This window comes from Sinohyriopsis cumingii, chromosome 3 (assembly GCF_028554795.1).
Source record: "Sinohyriopsis cumingii isolate HCF-2022 chromosome 3, ASM2855479v2, whole genome shotgun sequence".
Classification (NCBI taxonomy): domain Eukaryota; kingdom Metazoa; phylum Mollusca; class Bivalvia; order Unionida; family Unionidae; genus Sinohyriopsis; species Sinohyriopsis cumingii.
The window spans coordinates 136,761,103-136,783,561 of NC_142963.1; the positions used below are offsets into that span (position 1 = coordinate 136,761,103).

At 34.6% G+C, this 22,459-nt stretch overlaps 1 protein-coding gene across 2 annotated transcripts; it reads left to right on the forward strand.

The window, feature by feature from the left end:
- Positions 1-8,669: 8,669 nt before the first annotated feature.
- On the forward strand, positions 8,670-16,072 carry LOC149803931 (small ribosomal subunit protein mS33-like). 2 transcript variants are annotated; one of them, XM_089953742.1, is made up of 3 exons: positions 8,670-8,823; positions 10,161-10,390; positions 15,284-16,072. In XM_089953742.1, exons 2-3 carry the CDS (start codon positions 10,185-10,187, stop codon positions 15,387-15,389), a joined length of 312 nt encoding a protein of 103 aa, XP_089809868.1. In that variant the 5' UTR covers positions 8,670-8,823; positions 10,161-10,184; the 3' UTR covers positions 15,390-16,072. The 2 variants fall into 2 exon arrangements, with proteins under 2 accessions (XP_089809868.1, XP_089809869.1); XM_089953743.1 differs by having other exon boundaries at positions 8,764-8,888.
- Positions 16,073-22,459: the final 6,387 nt, after the last annotated feature.

Here is a 22,459-nt window from a genome sequence, read left to right on the forward strand (position 1 = left end):
AAACATTGTTACGAACATATGTTTCGGAAGTTAATATATAGCTAGCTATATAGCTAAGGAACCAATATTTACACTAAACAGCGGTTTCTGAATAATAACGGTTTCTGTATTTAACAGTTTCTGTATTTGTAGCGGTTTCTGGATAATAACAGTTTCTGTATTTATAACAGTTTCTGAATAATAGTTTCTGTATTTATAACAGTTTCTGTATTTAACAGTTTCTGTATTTGTAGCGGTTTCTGGATAATAACAGTTTCTGTATTTAACAGTTTCTGAATAATAGTTTCTGTATTTATAACAGTTTCTGAATAATAGTTTCTGTATTTGTAGCGGTTTCTGGATAATAACAGTTTCTGTATTTAACAGTTTCTGAATAATAGTTTCTGTATTTGTAGCTGGTTTCCTAAGCAGACCGAAAATCAATAATAATAGTGGCATTAATGCACCAGTCAAAGAACTTTCCAGAGTGTAAGTTCAGTGAACACACAACTGCAGGTCGATTACAATGACAAACGGTTTCTGTTTACACACAGCTTCCTACGGATCATGTGTTGTATGATGGGGGAAATATTTAAAAAACATAAATAATACTTCTACGAGTAATTAGTTACGATGTAATTAGTTACGATGTAATTAGTTAAACTGACTAATTACGATCATAAAAAACCAACCATCTACGAAGAAAACTATATATTACAAAGTAATCTCCCTTTAAATCAAAAATTCAGTAGTGTATGGAGGACCTACTGTGACATAAATTAAAAAAATTAATTCAATGTGGTGATGATAGTTAATAATGTGGTGATGATAGTTAATAATGTGGTGATGATAGTTAATAATGTGGTGATGATAGTTATTGATACTGAAATGTAATTTTCTGTTTATATTTTTTCGAGAAAGTAGATCTGGTTATATTATCTGCGACGTATTTTACCACACGCGAGTCAATATCAAAATATGTCGCAGCAGCGTTCATAGACTGAAACATAATTTCTTCACCGGTTTCTATGTTTGTAGAAATTACCGCCCTCTTTCCGATTGTCTTACATCTTCCTGTATTACCACATGCAGAGTTCACGCTTCGAGTGACAACACGAAGGTTGTGTAGGGAGTTATTTTGAGTGTCCCCGTCAATATGATCAATAACAAGACCGTCTTTGATCAAACCCCTGTGACACTCGTATGTGAAACGATGACAATGATAATTTTTCTTTCCAACTACAAATCTAAGATAGCCAGTATTAGAAACATAACCAACTGGTTTTTTTAACTTGCAGTGTCTGATGATACCATTAATATTTGATTCATAGTTTGTTATGACAGGATGTGGGACAAATATATTTTGCTCCATTATAATAATATTATATGTTTAAATCATTGTTTGTCTGAAATCTTGATATATAATCCTCCACGGATTTTATAGCGTTTTCACCGCTATTATTTTTTTTGTCATAATATCTTTTAAGTTCTCTGAACCGTTTCCCGCCGCACTTTCCACATAATTCTGTCTTTCCTCGCACTCCAATACCACACCGTAGACATGGTATTGGTCCTAGACTTCCTCGTCGTATGTTTTGTGAGTGCATCCAACAAAATTCCTTTCTACAGGATTTGTTGCATCGATTTACTGAGCGAATCATCAACCATCTACATTGGGACATTGTATATATATATATATAATTTTCTTTATTTAAATATTTGTTTTAATTATATGAACGAGTTTGAGAGATTATCCCAAACTAGGCCTGTTAAGTATAAATTCAACCTTGACAGATTATCTTCTGACTTGCCAGTACGAGATCTGGTTGATCCGAAAAATAAAAGTTTGATCTCGAAAATTCATGACGCTAAGAAAGAATTTTACACGGATGGTGCATCTCATACATGGTCAACGTTCAAGATTATACGCACTGACTCCGTCAAGGACGCCACAATGAATGACAAGCGAGCGGCAACTATCATTAACTACATCGCTGAATACGAGGGCAATCAAAAATATTTCTTCAGAGTAAAATTTATTGTATTAACAGAAACAGATAGTTGGATTATCCGTGACAAATATGATCCTGTCCTTGGTAATAATAAAACTATCATATTAAGTAAAAATTCCAGACCGGGTCTACTGACAGGTATTGATAAACCGTATTATGAACGAGCGTATCCTGTAACGGCGGTTATTTATGGAATTTATGAGATAAATAAAAAACCCAACGTTGATAAACTAGCGCCGATGAAATTTTCAAGGTTAAATTGTGTAGCTGAACGAGTAATAGAACACTTTACAAACGCGATGCGTGGAAATGGATTAACTGATTTAAGGCGTGAAAAAATAAACTCGTGGGCTGATTCAGTTAGGGATACCGGTGCTACAATAAAAGATGTTGCTGAGTTAGGAAAAATATTAAAATTTCCAATAACTGTGGCGACAATAACGGGAGAAGTACTGTACCAGTCGAAATATAAATCGAAAGGAGCTCCAATAAATATTATCGATCATAACGCGCACGCATGGACTAACGCGGTAACAATATTTCCACGTGATCGAACTGTTAGATTTTACCCCACAGAATTATCTGTGGCAGATATGAGTATGTTTGATTTTATCAACGAAATAAGTAAAACCGATCCTGTATCGGTATGGTTATTCAAAAGTAATGAGGAGGGTGAATTTGATCAGTTTGTCAAACCGAACGGTGAAATATATCGCACAGAATCCCTCCATGACGAGATGAAAAATCTTGCGACGTTTTTACAGTGCAAACACGCGGAAAATACTGACAAATTACTAACTAATTGTTTTACCGTTCCATCTGTTGCGGCTCATTTCGCCAGAGAACGAAATTCATGGAAACCAACACGATTTGATTTACTCGAGGACGTACGTGCAAGTTGCGTCGAATGTGGACATGGCGGATTATGGAATACCAAATACAATTACAATGATGTTATTTCGGTTGATATGGTTGCATGTTATCCAGGAAGTTTTCTGGGATACGGAGATTGTTCTACGTACTTTGAAAGATTTGGTCACCCTACAAACGAGATGACGCGAGTGGCAATTAATGGACCATTACCTGATTTTGATCTGACTGGATTCGCCTGTATTGAGTCGTTCGAGTTTAACGAAAATCTTCACAAGATTTGTTATGTTTGGTTTGGCAGACATTTTTGTGAAAAACGTTGGGCACCTATAGTTCTGTTGCGATATATGCTAGATTGTATGATACTGACATCGTTGGTGGTCAGTGAGGCAATTATATCATATCATGCACAGACCAAAGTTTGGTTGCCCATGTCAGATTCTGAAGTTATTAGCGAGTTTAAGGATGATATTCCTAATAAACTCAAAACCGCAAAAGATCTCGGTAGAAAAATTATAGGTAAATTTACTCAAGGTGGTGCATATGATTATAAAAGACATCACGCACGATTAATTTTAGATGATGCCGAGTACGATTTTATAATCGCTGATACAACGGCGAAAAATACATTTGTAAATCGAGAGAGTGTTTATTTATCCGACGGAACAAAATTAGGTACGATCGTTAGTTACATAAATGACGTATCCCCGCAATATACTCATCTAAGATCTTCCATGTTGGCTTATGTTTCTATAAATTTATTATCGATGATTAATAGATTTCCTGAGACCGCAGTCAGAGTCGCAACAGATTCGTTTTATATTTCAAGTAAATATTTAGAACCTGTTATGAAATTTACAAGTAATGATGAACGATGGGGTTCGTGGAGAATAAAAAAGGAACTATTACACAATTACACAGAATCAGCAGATGTTCCAATGAGAGATGTTTATCGTAAGGGTAATAAAATATCAGAAATGTCGAAAGCACCATCGTTGAGTGATCCAATAACTAGATATAAGACAGTATATCTCAATGGATCTGGTGGATGCGGCAAAACAACTCGAACGATTAATGTTTTTAGAAATTCAGATATAATCGTGCTGACACCCACACATAGACTCGCACGTGAGATGAAACAGCGGCAAGTACAATCGTGCACGTATCATAGTTTCTTCCGATGGCGCGGGGATACATGGACTTCTGAACGGATGGGGGAAAAATATATACCTAAAATAATTATTTGGGATGAGATATGCACGGTCTCATTGGATACATTAAAAATGTTTCTTGATTGGTTGTTGACGAAAAATACCGCCATAATAATGTGTGGCGATCATGGTCAACCTCCGCCTTTTGTTGGACCATCTCCACATGATTGGTTAAAAAATTTCGTTGATTATTACGAAGAAATAGATGATGATCATAGAGCTCTTGATGCAAATTTGAAGGAGTTTAAAAAATTAATCAGATTACAATCAAACAAAATTCAGTGTGAAATAATACGTGGAGTGATCTCAGAGACATCAATGAGTGATTTTTTGAACTCATGGAGACCCACCGATTTGATTGTAGCAAGTAGAAAAATAATCAGAGACGCTTTACAACAACAGTTATTTCAGCTACATAAAGAACAATATTCAGAACTACCCGTACCGTTGTGTTATAGACCATCAGATACACGAAAACAGAATATTAATGTTGATATTCCAGGACAGACAGAGTCAAGGAAACAGAATCTCGTATTAAATGATATTGTCGCCGTTGATATCAGTGTGGTCGAAGATGCATTACGCGCTGACAAATCTCCATGGGTGTTAGGATACGCTATGACGATCCACTCGTCTCAGGGATTAACTATTTCTGATACACGAGTCTGGATTGTAGACGATCGCATCGAGTGGTCAAATTTAGTTTATTTAGCGGTATCGAGGGTCAGAAATATATCTCAATTACGTAGAATCATAATTCCTGAAATCGTTGATAAATTTAACATCATCGATGATGATATAATAAGAAAAAAATTAATCGGATACAAACAATCTGACAAAAAAATAAACGTGACTTTGATCTTGATGTTGAATTTATTATTGAGTTAAAACAGCAGCAGAACAATCATTGCGCAAGTTGTAATTGTATAATGTTATGGCGGTATTCGAGTAATGATTCAAGACAATTTACCGTAGATAGAAAAGATAATAGTCGCGGTCATACACGAGACAATACCATGTTAACCTGTCTTGAGTGTAATCGACGCAGAGGCGCTAGCGCCTTGGGTGCAGGCACTAGTGCTAGTTAAGTGATCGAAATCACCGGAGTGATCGCGGTGGTAGTTGTGTATCCGCGGGAATTATTTGTAGTTGTTCACGTGTAAATCCACGTTGAGGAGCAGCAGAATCTAATCTGTAGATTGCGGGTCTGGAAACGCCTACATTTCTTCCAGTGGATCTTGTCACGGTAGATATTTTGTGTGTGGTAACACTCCAAATAGGATCAGTTGCTCTCGCGCTACCACCTTCAAGTTCACCAGGCTCATATAAATATCTGACTGTGACATCACCTAATATTTTTTGTTTTCCAGCATCTTTTCGTTGTGTTGGTATATTTTTTTTTGTGACCGCGCTAATGGGTTTCATGTTGGTTGTTCGTGTGATTTCATTATTTAATGCAGCTATCACGATTGGTAATCTTGCAACCCATTCACGAGATCTCTTATCCTGAATAAATTCCCTCGCGTATTGATATCCAAATAACCGTTCAGCAAGTGTTCGATTAAATCGCTCAACAATTGCTTGATCACGGTGAATTGCAGTATGACCTCGTCGTATTTTGGTATTATGTTGTTTCATCAGCGATGATACTGGACCAAGAAATTCCTTACCAGGATCAACCTGTAGTAGCTGTGGCCATCGTAGACCACCTCGTGGTCCACCACCTTGTGGTCCAAGTCCTCGTTGATAAATTCGTTCAAACGCATCGGCTACTTCAGATGATGTTTTCGCCGATAGCGGCTCTGCTTCTTTATATCTACTTGCAACATCAACTACGGTTAGCGCGTATTTGTACGTTTTTCCACGTACAGTATCATGCGGTAAAAACAGAATATCAGCTTGATGAACTTCATTAGGAACACTGACATCGAAATACGCGTACTGAATTTGTTTAGGACGTGGTAGATAAATTTGCCATATTGCTTGTTTAGATAACCACGTTTTAGCAGTAGAATGTTTAACCGATGCTGCATCAGCAAGTTTACCAATTGCTGCTTTGCCTCTCCAGTATCCTCTCGGTGAATAATAAATTGATTCCATTATTAATTACCAGCCCCAATCGCTAATTTACCTTTCATCGAGGATCTTACTAACCAATTAGCTAATGATTCTCTAATATTTTTATTTTTTATAGAATTTAATGAATGAATTAATTTTACATCTGCAATATGCCTATCTTGTAGATTTTTACTTTTATAAGCTACATCATGAGCATGACAAGCTCGATCAATAGCATTTATTGGTTCCTCGCCTGGTTTTGGTTGATCTTGATTATCGAGCCTGATATCGAGTCGAGTACCAGGACCGCAATAATTATATCCTGGTAGATGTTTTTCTCCGCTGTATTTAGCCCATGGAGCACCTGGAAACTTTGACATCAAATTAGCAATATCACCACCGCGCTTATTAGGTAAAAACGAAAATTTCTTTCTACAGCATACAGAACATTTTCCACCGTACGCTATTTTTTTATTTTTTGTTGTAACCGTAGCTAAATCAATAGTTGGAGTTTTAACTTTACAGCGTAAACAATATAAATTCATGTTATAATATATATGGATATAATTGATTTCTCAGCAACTCGGCAGCGAGAGCCAGTTAAGCATCATCCTGCGCTACCGAACTCCATCAGAATGATTATCATAGGACCATCTGGATCGGGTAAGACGCAATTATTACTTAATCTGATAATGAGATGGTTGAAATGGGATAAGTTGTATCTAGTAGCACCATCCGTTGATGATCAACGATGTTATGATGTACTTAAAGATTTCAATGAAAACGCGCGATTACTGGATGAAGATATTGATGTTATAGAGTTTATAACCGATATTGATGAAGCACCATCCGTAGATTCCATAGACGGATTTATTAATAATTTAGTTGTATACGACGATGTGATGCTAGATAAACAATCAAATCCAGCCAGAATATTTTCCCGAGGGAGACATAAAAATACAGACGTGATCTATGTTACTCAACGATATACACAAATTCCGAAGGTGATCAGAGACAACTGCAACATTTTAGTTGTGTTTAATGGCGTAGACACACACACGTTGCGAAATATTCATCAAACCTGGTGTGGTGGTGACATGGATATAATTAAATTCAAAAATTTCTTCTCACGAGCGCAAGCTACCCCACATGGATTTATAACAATAAATTTACATGATCCAAGAACAAGATATCGTGTGGGTATTGATAAAATATTTGGGTAACAGGGGGAGCAGCAGAGAGGGGTGATGATAAAATTAAATTTAATTAAATAGATATCATTAATATAATGAACAACTGTGCGTGGCTGCGTCAAGGAACCACTAACAATTGTAATAAAAAATGCCGTGGAGAATATTGCAAGAAACATAATTATCTTATAAAGAAAAATCCTCATGCTGGTCCACGAAGATGTGTTGGATGTAACAACGGCGTTAGAGGATTATATCAGATTTGTAAAAATTGCGGTGGAGATCGATACAGAAGTTTGATGATATATTATAAACACAGAAAGAACATAAATCCAAAAATAGAAAAACCACCATCAGAACTTGAATATTACTTGAAACATAGAACAAATAAAGATGAAACAAATAAAGATGAAACAGATGAAGATTCCCATGATTCAGATGATGATTCCCAATATTGATAGCAGCAGAGAGGGGCGTCTACGGTTCTGTTTGGGACAAACAATAATCGTAGACGTGGTAATTGACCTCTATGAGTGGTCACTATTTTTTTTGGTAAAACACAAGGGTGACCATTCCCCTAAGTGGTCTGTTCACCCTCTCTGCTGCTTATCGCGAGTCAGGAAAACAGGGGGGTGGTATCCTCTGTGTCCAAAATTAATATTATTTTGAACAGAATATGGTAAGCATTGCTGTATTTTATTTTTGTCAATCGCTCGAATTCCGTATGCGTTTTGCTTCAGTATTGGAAACGAAAACCTTAGGTGCGCAGAAATGCCCGACAGCAGTGTACGTAAAAACGAAAGTCCAATTAACTGTTTATTTGCAGGCCAAGTTATGCATTTAATCTCCGCGGCTAGTATGTGACAGGTAATCACCAAAAAAGCCAACCCGTTTTAAACCTAACTCAAAGCAGATGTAAAACACATTACAGATTTAGCTTCTGTACGAATTTTTAAACGCTAGGCTTATGATAATAAGGCTCATGCCTTGTACGTTAAAAATTAGGTGTCAAAGTACGAAACTACTCATTGTGACATTCTAAAATTCTAGTCTGGTTTGGGGAAAAGCTGCTCAGATTCAAAACTTGGGCAATTCTGAATAAAACGCAACCTCAAAAATAGTGAGGTGTCAAAATACGAAACTGTCTAGTGACACAATGTAGAAACGCACATATGCCCATTTGAGGTCTTTGGTGATCTGCCTCTAGAGGAGTGCGCCACATATATCTACGACAGCAAATGCCGATCGAATTCCGATTATGACTCTCTCCTGTGGCCTCCGTATTGTCCCAAGTGAACGAAAGTACTTCAAAATATAGTTCTCAATAGCAACGAATTACACTCAAAGCTCTCGTCTTTGACGGAAAAGGACGGGAAAGTTTAGATCCAATCGGAATACCACTGACCCTTTCCGTCAAAAATGAATTCCGTGCAGCTAAAGAAAAGGCCACTCGGATGTTCCTCTACCTAGATTGGGATGTTTCTTGTACTGATTTCCTTTGAGGTAATTTTGTTTAATTTGGGAAAATAACAACTATAGATGGCGATATAAGCATCTGTAAATGGAAAGTGAGTTGCAAGCCCCAGGGGGCGAACATTTTTATAAGAATACTAACCGTAACCCCGTGACCGGTAGTCCTTTAATGTAGCTTCAGGAGTGTATCGTATCGTGGTTAAAGTTTGCAATCGACGAATAAGTAAATAAAAACTCTGACCTTCAAGATAATATATATATATATATGTCTATCGGTTGCCATTTGCCCTATGTTAAAATGCATTTAATTTCCACTTTAAATCGTATGACTGGGGTAAATAATTTATAAACAGATGCCGTGCATATTTCAGGTTTTCCAAGGGGAATTACTCTGATATCGTGGTAATACCAAAAACTATTTTACGATGGCATATACTTGCCCTAATGTTGAAAACTTGATGTATATGCTGCATAAAGTGTCAATTAACTTGAAAAATGAATGCTACTTCCATGCTACTCATTCTGCTTGTCATACAATGTAATACCACAACTCTGGTATTTATGTATCTATGCCCAAGGTCTTACATTGCAGGAATATCATTCTGCCACTTTTGCCGTCCAACATAAACTTAGAGAGAATTAAAGAACTGCATCTGCAACCATCTGTGATGGAGAGTAGCGCTGGGATTGTTGTTGAGAATGGACCACCAGTATGAGGTGTTCAAATGAAAAGTTATAAATCATGTACACACATTTTTAAACTCAACACCTGTCAATTGCAAAAGCCACCAGATAACAACAATTCATGCTTCACATTTTGACTCTTATTTGCTACCATAGATTTCATCTCTTGGTTCTTTATAAAAAAATATAGTAATCATGTGATCAGACATTTGCATAACATCATTGGACATTATCAGATGACAAACTGGATAACCAATTTGTTACAGTGAGAGCGATATTAAGAAGATATAGATTCTAACTGAGAACTTGGTTCATGGCCATTATTGGAAAACAGTGATATTCGTGAGTGAAAGATATGAATTTGGGTCAATGCATTGGCTTATAATAGCTGGGAGATTCCTTAAGCAATTGTTGAGTAAATCTCAGTTTTACATCATTATAACAGTACATCAGTGAAAGAAACACTACAGTGTGTTTAGTTTGCAAGCTAAGCCTGTGGTCAACAATAGACATGACAGCTGATTACTAGTGTCACATCGGTTGGTAAGATGATTGATGCTGATCACGATATTGTTGAATGGCACATGATGACTGCATTAGTCTTTGCACCATTTTGATTTATGCTGGAATTACATTACTGCAGGTAAATTACATTGGTGTAATCATTTTATATTTCTCTTCAGAAAGCTGTCTCTAGATAAAAGATAATGTCTGGATATGCACAGAAAATGTCTCGTCTGGCAGCGAGGATTTTTGGGGAAGTCGCCAGACCTACAAATAGCAAATCTATGAAAGTGGTAAAAATCTTCAGTGAACAGCCCCTTCACCTGAACAAGGCCATTGTGGAATATTACCCCAAGCATGACAAGTTGAGCCATCTAATGAGAACACTTAGAAACTATGGGCTGTACAGGTGAGACGTGATTTTCATAACGTGAAATATGACCTTCAAAAAGAGTGATTCAGTTTATGATGCAGAGAAAGAGTAGATGTATGCTTTCAAAATTGAGCTTTAGTTTTCTGGTACTAAAATAAAACTTCTGATTTTTGAAAGGACAAGAAATTGATTAAAACTTTTACCTTTCATTTTTATATGGTTCTTATCTGTATATGGCTGTTAAGGGGCGAGTGTTGGTAAAACATTCATTTTAGGATGTGAGATAAAGCCTCAAAAGATTATAATTAGTGCAGCCTGCATCAAAATTGCCTGTTAAACACAGATGAGCCTTTTAAAGGTTTAATCTTTTAGATCTAGTTTTGATAGAGTTATTGCCCTTTTCTGTAATTTAAATCTCCACTATAGATGATCCTTATAACAGGCATACAGAAAATACATGTATTTCTCTGTCTTATAATACCTCCAATATCATAAGTCATTCAAAAACCATCATATATACTTTGAAATCTGGTGGGTTTTTTGTGTGTACATTTTCACTGTTATGAATATACCAATAATTTTATATCTTTTGTGCCGCTTGACCTTGAGTGTTTGTCTACATGCGAGGCCTGGCATAAGCATCAAAAATATATGGATGACTGTGAATGAAGAACAGAGTCAGGATGATGTCAGTAGATGTCTTATTACATTGATTTTTTCCTTCCAAACTAATAAATTAATCAAATGTGACCATTATCGTTTTGTTTAAAGATAACTAAATGCAATATCAGTACTTTAATTAGCAGCCAAGATGTCCTAACCTATGCCATTAAACAATATTACATCAAAGAATGGATTAGAAATATTTAAGAAAATGTGAACTTGTTGGCAGTTTTATATGCAGTGGATAAAGGATACAATTATCCTAGAATACAGTTATTGTTCTCCACTTAATAAAACAGTTCTTTACTTGATGGACAAGTTAATTTAGAAGAAAAGAAAAGTAAAAAAGGAAGAAAAACAATGACTGATAGATTGTGTTTTATTTGTGTATAAGCTGTCAATATTGAAAATAAATAATTAATTTTGACCTGAATTAATAAAACTATGCTGTTTGTCAAGTGTGAGCATCATCATTTTGTGTAAAGATAACTAAATGCAGTATGACAATTGTAATTAGCATTCAAGATGTCCTGATTTATCCCATTAAACAGTATTATATCAAAGAGTCTATGGATTAGTAATTTCAAATGAACATTGAAATAAAAAAATAAATATCCTTGTTGGCAGTGTTTGATACAGTTGATAAAGGGTACAGTTATTGTTCTGCAGTTTATTAACCAATTATTTACTTGATGGACAAGTGAATTTAGATTAAAGAGAACTAGAAAAGAAAGAAAAGCAATGACCGATTGGTTATGTTTTATTTGGAATTATCTGTATTAATCACACTGAAAATACTGATTATATATTGCTGGTTGTATACAGCACCATCCTTACCCTCAGGGAGCCTCTCAATTTTGTTGCCTATAGCTGGCCTGTTATCTACTTTCAGTAGCGAAAATACATTTAACAAATTTGTCCTGAAAATCATAATTGACTCTGAAATCTTCATATATAGTTTGCATTCATTTCCTTTTCACACAGTAATGAAATTTAAGCATTTTTGTTGTGTAGATTTTGCTATAACTAATTACATAGCAGAGGATAATGGGATATTGCTATAACTAATTACATAGCAGAGGATAATGGGAGATTGCTATAACTAATTACATAGCAGAGGATAATGTGAGATTAATAGCATGCACGTTCTCTTGGAACATACACGAAGCCATGGCTGTAACACATGTAGTGGCTGCTTTCTCTGGTGGAGGAACATTCATCAGACACAAAGAAATAGATGTGACAAACAGAATTTCAAACCAGTAGATTTACTAAATGTGATCAGTAGAATGGCTTCAAAACCAGTAGACCTTTATATTGAAATAAATATTATGTTTCAAGGGGATTCAAAACTAAAATAAACACAGTGTTTCGCTCTTATATGTTTTCTGTTCATTTTTAAATATAACTTCAAGATTTGAACAAAGAGATAACTCATTGTTTGTTTTACGATAATGAATAATAATTTTGTGCAGCCTGGAAACACACAAAAACTGCAGCATGGGCAATTAGCTTAATACCTTCTCATGTGATTTTGCTTGTAATGAGCACTTCTCAAAAATCACTGAGAAGTTAAATATTGTCAAATATATCTAAATTAGCCTTTATGTTTTTGTCTTGTCAACTCTATTTTGGACAGAGTTACTGCCCTTGACAATTCACTTAGATCTATAGCCAAATGAAATGTTTGATGGTGTACACACCACACTTTTGGATTCAAGCAACTTGAATAATGGTAATATATAGACTTTGAAAGTTTCATCACTTATTCCTCTAGTAGCAGAGATTGATATTACTATGTTACAGCTGGCAAGTAATCTCAGGGTCACCAGAGTCATAGTACAGAGGATAATATTTCACTCTTTGCAGTATACAAGCTTAGCAAATTGTTGTCCCTGTACCCTTTATGAAGCATTTATATATTTATTTATGTTGAAACAAGAAACATCATATATAATGGGCTACTTTATATGCAGCAGATGTTTCCCATATGTGGGTAATATAAATCTAACAAAATGCACTGCTCCTGGCTCTGCTGTTATGCAGTAACAGAATGTTTCATAGCGAGTGATTATGTGACAGATAGATCCATTTTTTGTAATATTTGGGATGCAGGTGTTACTGCCTTACATATGAAATATCTCTAGTTTTATTTAGTATAGGTTCATGTTGGGTTGAATATAGTTTTAGGAATTTTCATATGTAGCATGGAACATAATTGGTGAAACTTTAATGGCAGTAATCTTAGAAGGAACAGATTTGCCATGCCAAACCTTTTACTGATCCCATTTCTCCATCCTCTAATGAGTTTGAAATTGTATAGATGTTTAGTTTGACATCAGGTGGCATTTGGGGTACCTCTTATCTCTGATTCCACCCACTGTGAAAATGAAACATACAAAAAATATATCCTCAATCCTGGCTATATCTGAAGACTATTTTGTATTACTTTTGTCTCTGCTACTTCATTTTGGCAGATTGATTTATGATGATTTCTTGTTCTCAAATGGAAACTTAGAACATTGATTGCAGTATATATAGCTCAAGAACCATTCAACATATTCTGATGGAATTTGGTCAGAAAATTATCTTTTGTCTGAGTTTTGTCTTGTCTGTGCTATTTTGGACATTGTCACAGTACTTGTTTGTTCACTTTGTAGCTTTACATGGGACACTGTCACAGCACTTGTTTGTACTTGATTGTTCGCTTTGTAGCATTACATGAAACATTGTCACAGTACTTGTTTGTTCACTTTGTAGCTTTACATGGGACATTGTCACAGTACTTGTTTGTTCACTTTGTAGCTTTACATGGGACATTGTATTCAGCATAATTTAATGATCAAGTTATATGTTTTGATGCATTTTAAAAATGAAAACTGTTTCTTACAGTGAGATGTGCCATTTATGTGTTCTGTCCCATGATTTAAGATTTTGGACAGAATTATGTCAAATTCTAGGAATATAATTGCAGTTTAACATAGTACAAGTGATCTGCAGAGCACTTCATCTTGCCAATGTTAGATATTTTAATAAAACTTTTAACCTTACATATATCTTGAATTTAAATGTCTCACATATATTCAAGGTTATATCCTGTTTCAAGGTCATGGTCCCAGCAAGGGATAATATGAGACAGTGGTCTGTTTCATGGCTGTCATTTTTAACCCCCATAGATATTTTGATGAAATTTTAGCAAGGTCCACACCTTAGCTTACAATATAAACATCCCTAGCTCAAAAATCAAAGTCATGTAAAGTACTATTTGTGGTAGTTTTGTTCACACACTTTTTGGATTTTGATATCTTTTGTTGGGGGGAAGCATATATATGCATGTCATACAACACAAATCTAGATAATAGATTCAAACTCCTCATCAAACTTTCCTAATCCTGATTAATCATTCAATCTTATCAATGCAAGCCTTGATATTCACTAGTTAGTTCTTGATATTTTCCATTTAATGATATTCACTAGTCAATTCTTGATATCTTCCATTTCCTTGATATTCACTAGTCTGTTCTTAATATTTTCCATTTCAATGATATTCGCTAGTCAGTTCTTGATATTTTCCATTTCTGTGATATTCACTAGTCACTGATATTTTCCATTTCTAATGATATTCACTAGTCAGTTCTTTATATTTTCCATTTCGTTGATATTCACTAGTCACTGATATTTTCCATTTCTAATGATATTCACTAGTCAGTTCTTCATATTTTCCATTTCAATGATATTCGTTAGTCAGTTCTTGATATTTTCCATTTCTGTGATATTCACTAGTCACTGATATTTTCCATTTCTAATGATATTCACTAGTCAGTTCTTTATATTTTCCATTTCCTTGATATTCACTAGCCAGTTCTTCATATTTTCCATTTTATCTTTAGGCAAATTTTTTTACATTCACTAACTAGGATCCAAAATTTTCTTTCTCATGCATGCTATAGCGTGCTTGTGTCAGAATTCTGTTGAATATTTCTTGATACATTCTGTAAAGCTCATTATTAGATTCTGTATTTTTGGGCTTTTCTATGATTTCCATTGCTTATTAGACGAATAAATAACAGAACTTTGTAACATGAAAGAAACACACACAAAAACCATCACTTGATCCCGCTAGCAACACCAAAAGAAGACAGCTTTAAAAACATCAGAAAATGCTGACACAGAAAATATTTAGAATCAGATCTGGTAGATTATTTTATAGGGGGATATAGGGATCATTATACTAATATATTCAATCATCTTTTCTTTTCTTGACAGAGATGAACATAAAGATTTCAAAGAGGAAATGAATCGTCAGAGGAGGTTGCGAGGAAAAGGAAAACCCAAGAAGGGAGAGGGCAAGAGAGCAATGAAGAGAAAGTAAAAAGACAAGTCAACATGGATTCATTTGAATAACATCTCTTTCTTGTTATAGTGTCCTCTGTGGGGATATGTAAAAGACCAACTTGGCTTCAGTGTGCTGGTGATTATTTTAGTGACTAAATTCATTTTAATAAATATTTCAGCATCATGGTTTGTCTAGCTTTGATTGACCAAAACTTACAATACCTCTGACTTGAAGTTGTATATACTGAAGTATAAATTGGAAATAACCAAACATTTACTGACAGATAAGCTGTTGTAGAATACAGGAATACTTATTGTGGAACTTAGAGGTTTCTTTAACAGTTTTAACAGGAAAATCTCCAAAAGCAGAGATGGCCTACATTTCGTCAGCTGAATAAAATCAGGTCCATGTAACCCAGTTGCAAATTTCTGATAAAATGAACAGCAGGTGGTATTTGAAAAAAAATAGCAAAATTAAAACGGTTCATTCATCTTTGTTAAATATGACACACTAATACTCGTAGATGATAAGCATTAATCTAGTGTAGAAAGTTTAGATTACCTTAACAAGAACAATAAAGGTAGAGACGTGCATTCCTTGTTTGAAAGGTTACATGCATAAAATAATACTGAAAATTGTATATTTAATGATGTTCCACACAACCTTTTAAAGTGTTTGTGATGTAAGAGGAGTTCATACAAAGTAAAATGTTCAGAACATTTCTGTCTCAGATTAATTTGTTTATTTAAATCATTTTATTGTACATTGTAATAATATAACTGAGTTTATCAACAGAAGACTTTCCTTTTATTCTCTTTCTGGTTCCAAAATCAATTGTTATGACCCAGTATAGCAGTTGAAGTTTACAAAGTCCATCGATCCATCTGACTTGCATTTGCTAAGTTTTGCTTATACACCGACCCTCAGTAACTCACACACAACAGGGTCAAAAGTACAAGCCAAATTATAAGTGAGGGCACGTGTGAACAAGGTACATGTACCTTTGAAACAATAAAGAAGGGGATGCCATCCTGACCAGACATTTACAATGAAAATATGAGGGGGTTACTGTTTAATGGTTTAATACTCAGTTTATAAATACATTGGGAATAATTGTTAATAAAATGCTTTTTCTAAGGAAGTTATTAAATTTTCTGGGTAAATTACCTTTATTTTCAGAATAACCAACCTTTGGAAGATCGTTGAAAAAACATCACTCCAATGGGTTTTTAACACACTCTAAAACATTGTGTATTATGTTGCTACTTTCACATTGTATGTGGATATAATCAAGTGTTTTTGTTGATTCGCAATTAAACAAGATTTAATGTTGATAAAAAATAGCAATATGTAATTCATGAAAGAACAGCAATCCGTGTCGAAACCATCTCAGTTTTTTAAATTCTATTATTTATATATTAATGCATTATTTTCATGGCAAGTAATATTGACATTTCCATCCATACTTTGTAAATCTCCAGTTGCATATTCAGAAGTTTAAGTACAAAATTTGGAACTCACTTCACAATGAACCATGTTTTTCAGGTTTTCATGTGCATCATACAACTTTCGCTTGCTTCCCTTGCTATCCTCGATCACATTTGTTAATTAAACTTCGGATTAATGTTAGATACTTTCATTATCTTACCTACATAATAATATTTATGACGGTATTTAATTTTCATTGAAATGAGTTGAACTGACCAACGGCCGTGAGAGTGAGCTCTTATGCAGGTAGGATTTTCATGTCTTTTAACGTTATGTTTTATTACACCCCCTTTAATTGATTTGATACGAAAGATGTACTTAGCAAGATAATACAAAGCAAGTCTACTTTTTATTGCTTGTGATAATACAGCAAACACTTCCATAAATTAGGGATAAAAACACAGCAATTATTTAAGTTCTCATAACTGCTTGTGGACATAGCTGCAATGGAGGATTGACACTTTTCACTTGTGAATTCAGAAAGGGTATATCGCATTTGTGATGATTACACTGAGAACTAATTAAAAGAATGAAATTTAAATTTCACTTGACAAAACTAAACTAATTGTTATATATTTCTTAAATTGCAATCACCTATAGGCACTACCAGCATTATGAGGGTTCAAAAGATCATTGAAGATTTTTGTTTTATCTTGTACTAAGAATTGTTTTCTGTTCAGAAAATATAACAAAATATAAGATTTATTTTTAAAAGTTGCAAACTTCATGATTCAAAGATCCAAGCACAAGCTACCATTTTCACCGATAAAACATGCAATTTACAATTTAAGATCACAATTTTCTTGAGGTTAAAAAAATAGGGACCAATTATTTTGGTATTTTGCTGGGGTAAATAAAAAAAAAAGAGATCCTCTCCTGAGCTCATGTTATAAACAGGTTTGTGAGTTATCCAGTCACAGGTTATTGACAGAGAGGTGTGGGTCCCTTTTTTGGCATATTTTGGGCAAATGCATTCCAGGAACATATTTCTAGAAAATAAGTGGTTTTTGTATGTAAACGGATCCAGGGTTTAATTTTCAAAACATCTCAGTGAGCTTTGAGCTTTGTTTTGTCTGCAGGCAAATATTTTAGTATGGTCTTTCATCCATTTTGCATCATCCCTTCATAATTGCTATTTATCTTCTGGAAAACTGTCCAACAGTATTTTACCAATTTTAGCAGAAAGCATCCTGGCACGAAGCTCTTTCAAATTTGATAAAAATTGTGCCTAACCACATCAAATATGGCCACCATTACTGAAAATAGAAAAAGCTTTTAACATCTTCACATGAGCTGTTCAGTATACTTTGTCCCTATTTGAATCATAGCAGTCAGAGATTGAATTCATTCTTATTTGTTCCAATCACAATTACCTATAATGGCAACCATTACCAAAAATAGAATAAAAATTGTATGACTTCTCAAGAACCATTAAAAAAATTATAACTAAATTTGAGAGGAAGCATCCTGGTGTAGAGGGTGCTCAAGTTTATACAAATGATTCTGATGCACAATCAAGTATGACTGCTGTTAATAAAAATAAAACAATGTTATACCTGTCCATTTGCCTATTAAATCAAGGGAAGTAATCTATGATGAAGACTATTGAGAATTAGATGTTTAGGGCTGTGCAGGGTTCTCTCCCTTGCAGAAAAAAACCCGTTCTGATAAATTTAAAGTCGTTACAAATTTTTTTAATTTTGTTGATTAAATGAAATAATCAGTAATTTTAAAACTGAAGAAAATATAAATGTCCAAAGTAGATGTAATCTTCGGAATTAACTTACAGTATTGGTAGACACTTGACTCTCCGAACCCAACAAACCAAAGCCACTAAATACCTATGTATGGTATTGCCATATTTGCTGTTTTAGAATATTACATGTCATTATGATTTATGATATTACATGTCATAATTTATGATATTACATGTCATTATGATTTATGATATTGCATGTCAAAATTTATGATATTACATGTCATGATTTATGATATTACATGTCATTATGATTTATGATATTACATGTCATAATTTATGATATTACATGTCATGATTTATGATATTACATGTCAATGCATTTACCACAAAATATTTCAGTTATATCATGTAATTTTTATTGTTGTTGTTGTAGGGTTTAACGCCATTTTTCAGCACAAGATAGGCTATACATGGCGGCCAGTATTAATGGTGGAGGAAGAACCCAGGAAAACCCCAGAAAGAACCACCGACCCACGAGAAGCTACTGGCAAGCTTTCTCACATACCCATATAGGCCGAACCCGAGACTCAAACCCACGCAGACAGAGGTGAGATGGCAGTGATCCATAACGGTGAGCACTTTAGACCACTCAGCCACTCGGGGACCCATGTAATTTATTTTTTTTATTTTTTTATTTTTTGTAAAATGTAATTTTAAAAAAACTACTGCAACATGCTTTTCTCCAGAAACAGTTACCATCATTAATCCAAATATCCAGACCCTCCAGTTTTCTGGATGCTGAACCTTTAAATTTTAAGTGCATAACAAAAATACTAAAAAAGCTAAGAAAAATGCAACGAACAGATTGTACAGTTTGTGACTGTTGCCATCATATTTATTTATAAGTAATTGACATCACACTCAATGAATCACTTACTATTTCACTTAGTATTAGACACCATATTCATTGTGATGCCTGATATCTCACCCAGTTGTTATTAGCCTGATATTTCACCCAGTTGTTATTAGCCTGATATCTCACCCAGTTGTTATTAGCCTGATATTTCACCCAGTTGTTATTAGCCTGATATCTCACCCAGTTGTTATTAGCTTGATATTTCACCCAGTTGTTATTAGCCTGATATCTCACCCAGTTGTTATTAGCCTGATATCTCACCCAGTTGTTATTAGCCTGATATCTCACCCAGTTGTTATTAGCCTGATATTTCACCCAGTTGTTATTAGCCTGATATCTCACCCAGTTGTTATTAGCCTGATATCTCACCCAGTTGTTATTAGCCTGATATTTCACCCAGTTGTTATTAGCCTGATATCTCACCCAGTTGTTATTAGCCTGATATTTCACCCAGTTGTTATTAGCCTGATATCTCACCCAGTTGTTATTAGCCTGATATCTCACCCAGTTGTTATTAGTGTCTCCAAAATGATTTAATTACACTGAGAACACTTATCTAATAATCATATAGCATCTTCTTAAGTAATACTGACAAGGTTTTTACTCCAAGGAATTTACACGTTTTAATGACATTCCACTCTCTCTCTCCCACCCAACCAAGACAATTGTTGATTAATCTCTGACACTAGCCACCATCATTCTCATCCTGCCATTAGTTTAATCCATGTTCTTGAAAATACACTGAATTATGATGATATTTCAAAATACCTTGACTTTCTTTCTAGAGTGTAATACATGTATATACTTCTCCAGGTGTGTAATAGCGTTTAAGATCAAATTTTGCAGATCATTAGAATACAGAATATGCTATGTTTATGTAAATTGATGCCTATGGTAATTTCAGTGCAATAGGAAAGTAAGGGAACAATGCAAGTTTTATCTTTCTTTTCTAATTGTAATTTGAATACAACAAAAAGAATTTTAAACATAAAGTGGGCTTTATAACCTTTCAAAATATTTTAAGAAATTTTGTGGTAATTGTGTACTCTGTGCATTTTGTTTCCTGCAATTTGTAGACAATGGGAAATATTAAATGAGATATATCCTACCTCCCTATTTCTGCTTCTTCTGTCTCTCTCTCTCTCTGTCTTTTGTTTCTATACAATAACTCGTTTAATTTTAATCAAACTTTTGTTTTCAGCATCATGTTAATAATGATTCCTTGGCTGAATTTGATTTTCACCATTTTGCTTCATTGTTTAACTGAGTTGTAGGCCATAATTCAGACCCTTCCACGTCCATTTATGCATACCGTATATACTCGCGTATAAGCCCGTTCGCGTATAAGCCGACCCCACCACCCACCCACCCCCCCCGACTGAATTGGTAAAATTGTTATAAAGTGCATGACCCGCATATAAGCCGACCCATAATTTCTAGACTACTGGTATATCACAAGATGCACAAAGTCAGTTCTGAATACGCTTATTTAGGCAAATCACATTATTAAATAACATGAAAGTAAGAAAGCTAATTTATATGTTGAAATAAAAACAGTTCTAAAGTGTTAGGTCTTAATGGAAATTTAATTAATCCTCATTCTAAAATCATGAATTATAAAAGTTATATCACTTTTAGAATCCTTCAAAATCTGGCTCTGTATCAGACTCGCCAAACAGTTCACGAAACAGCTTCTGTTACGGGCATGCTTTCATCATATACGTCGTCATTGTCATCATGGTCATCCGATAGTGTGTCGTTCTCCTTCTCGCTCTCCTCGTCACTGTCGGATTGAAATATAGCATCATCCTCTGTTCAAATGAGCACTCCTTTCTGTGTTTAATGATGAACTACTGAAATGATTCAGTTTTTTCTTCCAAGTCTTTTGGTAGCTTTTGTGCTATCTTCGTTCGCTGCCTGAGGCAGAAACCATTCCAGTTCATAAAACGAGAACACCAGCCGGCTGATGCAACACATTTTGAATCTGCCAACTTATATTTATCATTTTTTGCCATCTGCATAGCACATAGACGAATTGCAGTTCATGTGACAATGTATCCATTTTGTCAACGTTCACTTACAAAATCACCGAGTTCTTTCTCCAATTCAGGGAAAGAGGCAATACCAGTCTGACGAGCCTTCTTTGATTTTGGCATTTCTTCTAGTGCTGCTTTGCTTTTCTGCCATTCCCGTACTTGCTTCTCGTTCACAAAAAATTTGCATGCTGCAGCACAGTTGTTATTTGTTTCTGAATATTCAATAACTTTAAGTTTGAATGCTGCATCATAAGCAGAACGCTTTCTTTTACTTCCAACACTATTCATTTTATCTGATTGAATTGAATATAAACTTCTAGAGAGATTAAACTGAAATAATTTCTTATAGTGGTAGTATACTATTTATATACTTTATCCTGTAATTATTTCCATGTGTGGTTGGTTATCAGTTTGTATTTGATAATTATTTATCATTGTTGTTTATTTGTGTTGTTTTTTTTTAAACTACCGGTAGTGTGATTCAATTTATCAAAATATGATTGGTTTCAGCGTGGATATTATTCAAGTATTGTGACAATTTATAACTTTGAACAGAAACCATGTCCACTACCATATCTCATTAAACAATACATCTGAGAGTCGGCATGTATTAGTAAAGTCATTGGCATTGTGCAACAAAACAAACCTATTTTCCCCGAGGCATTTACCACAGATTAAGCATATGGTAGCTATTGTACAACACTCTACCGCTAACAAACCACTTTGCTTTATAAACAACTAAACAACAGTAGTATATAGACTGTGGCTGCCAATTACTTCTAAAATACCTGTCAAAGAAATCCCACAAAATATATTGTTTTACAATTATTCATGCTGATTCAGTGCTTGCATTTAGTTAGCATGCTTACATCACATCATTCCCACATGGTGGGTTACTTCCTTTGTGAGTCTTGTTTTGAGCTGATGTTGAATCAGATCCTGCAGTCACAACAGCAACAAAAACCAG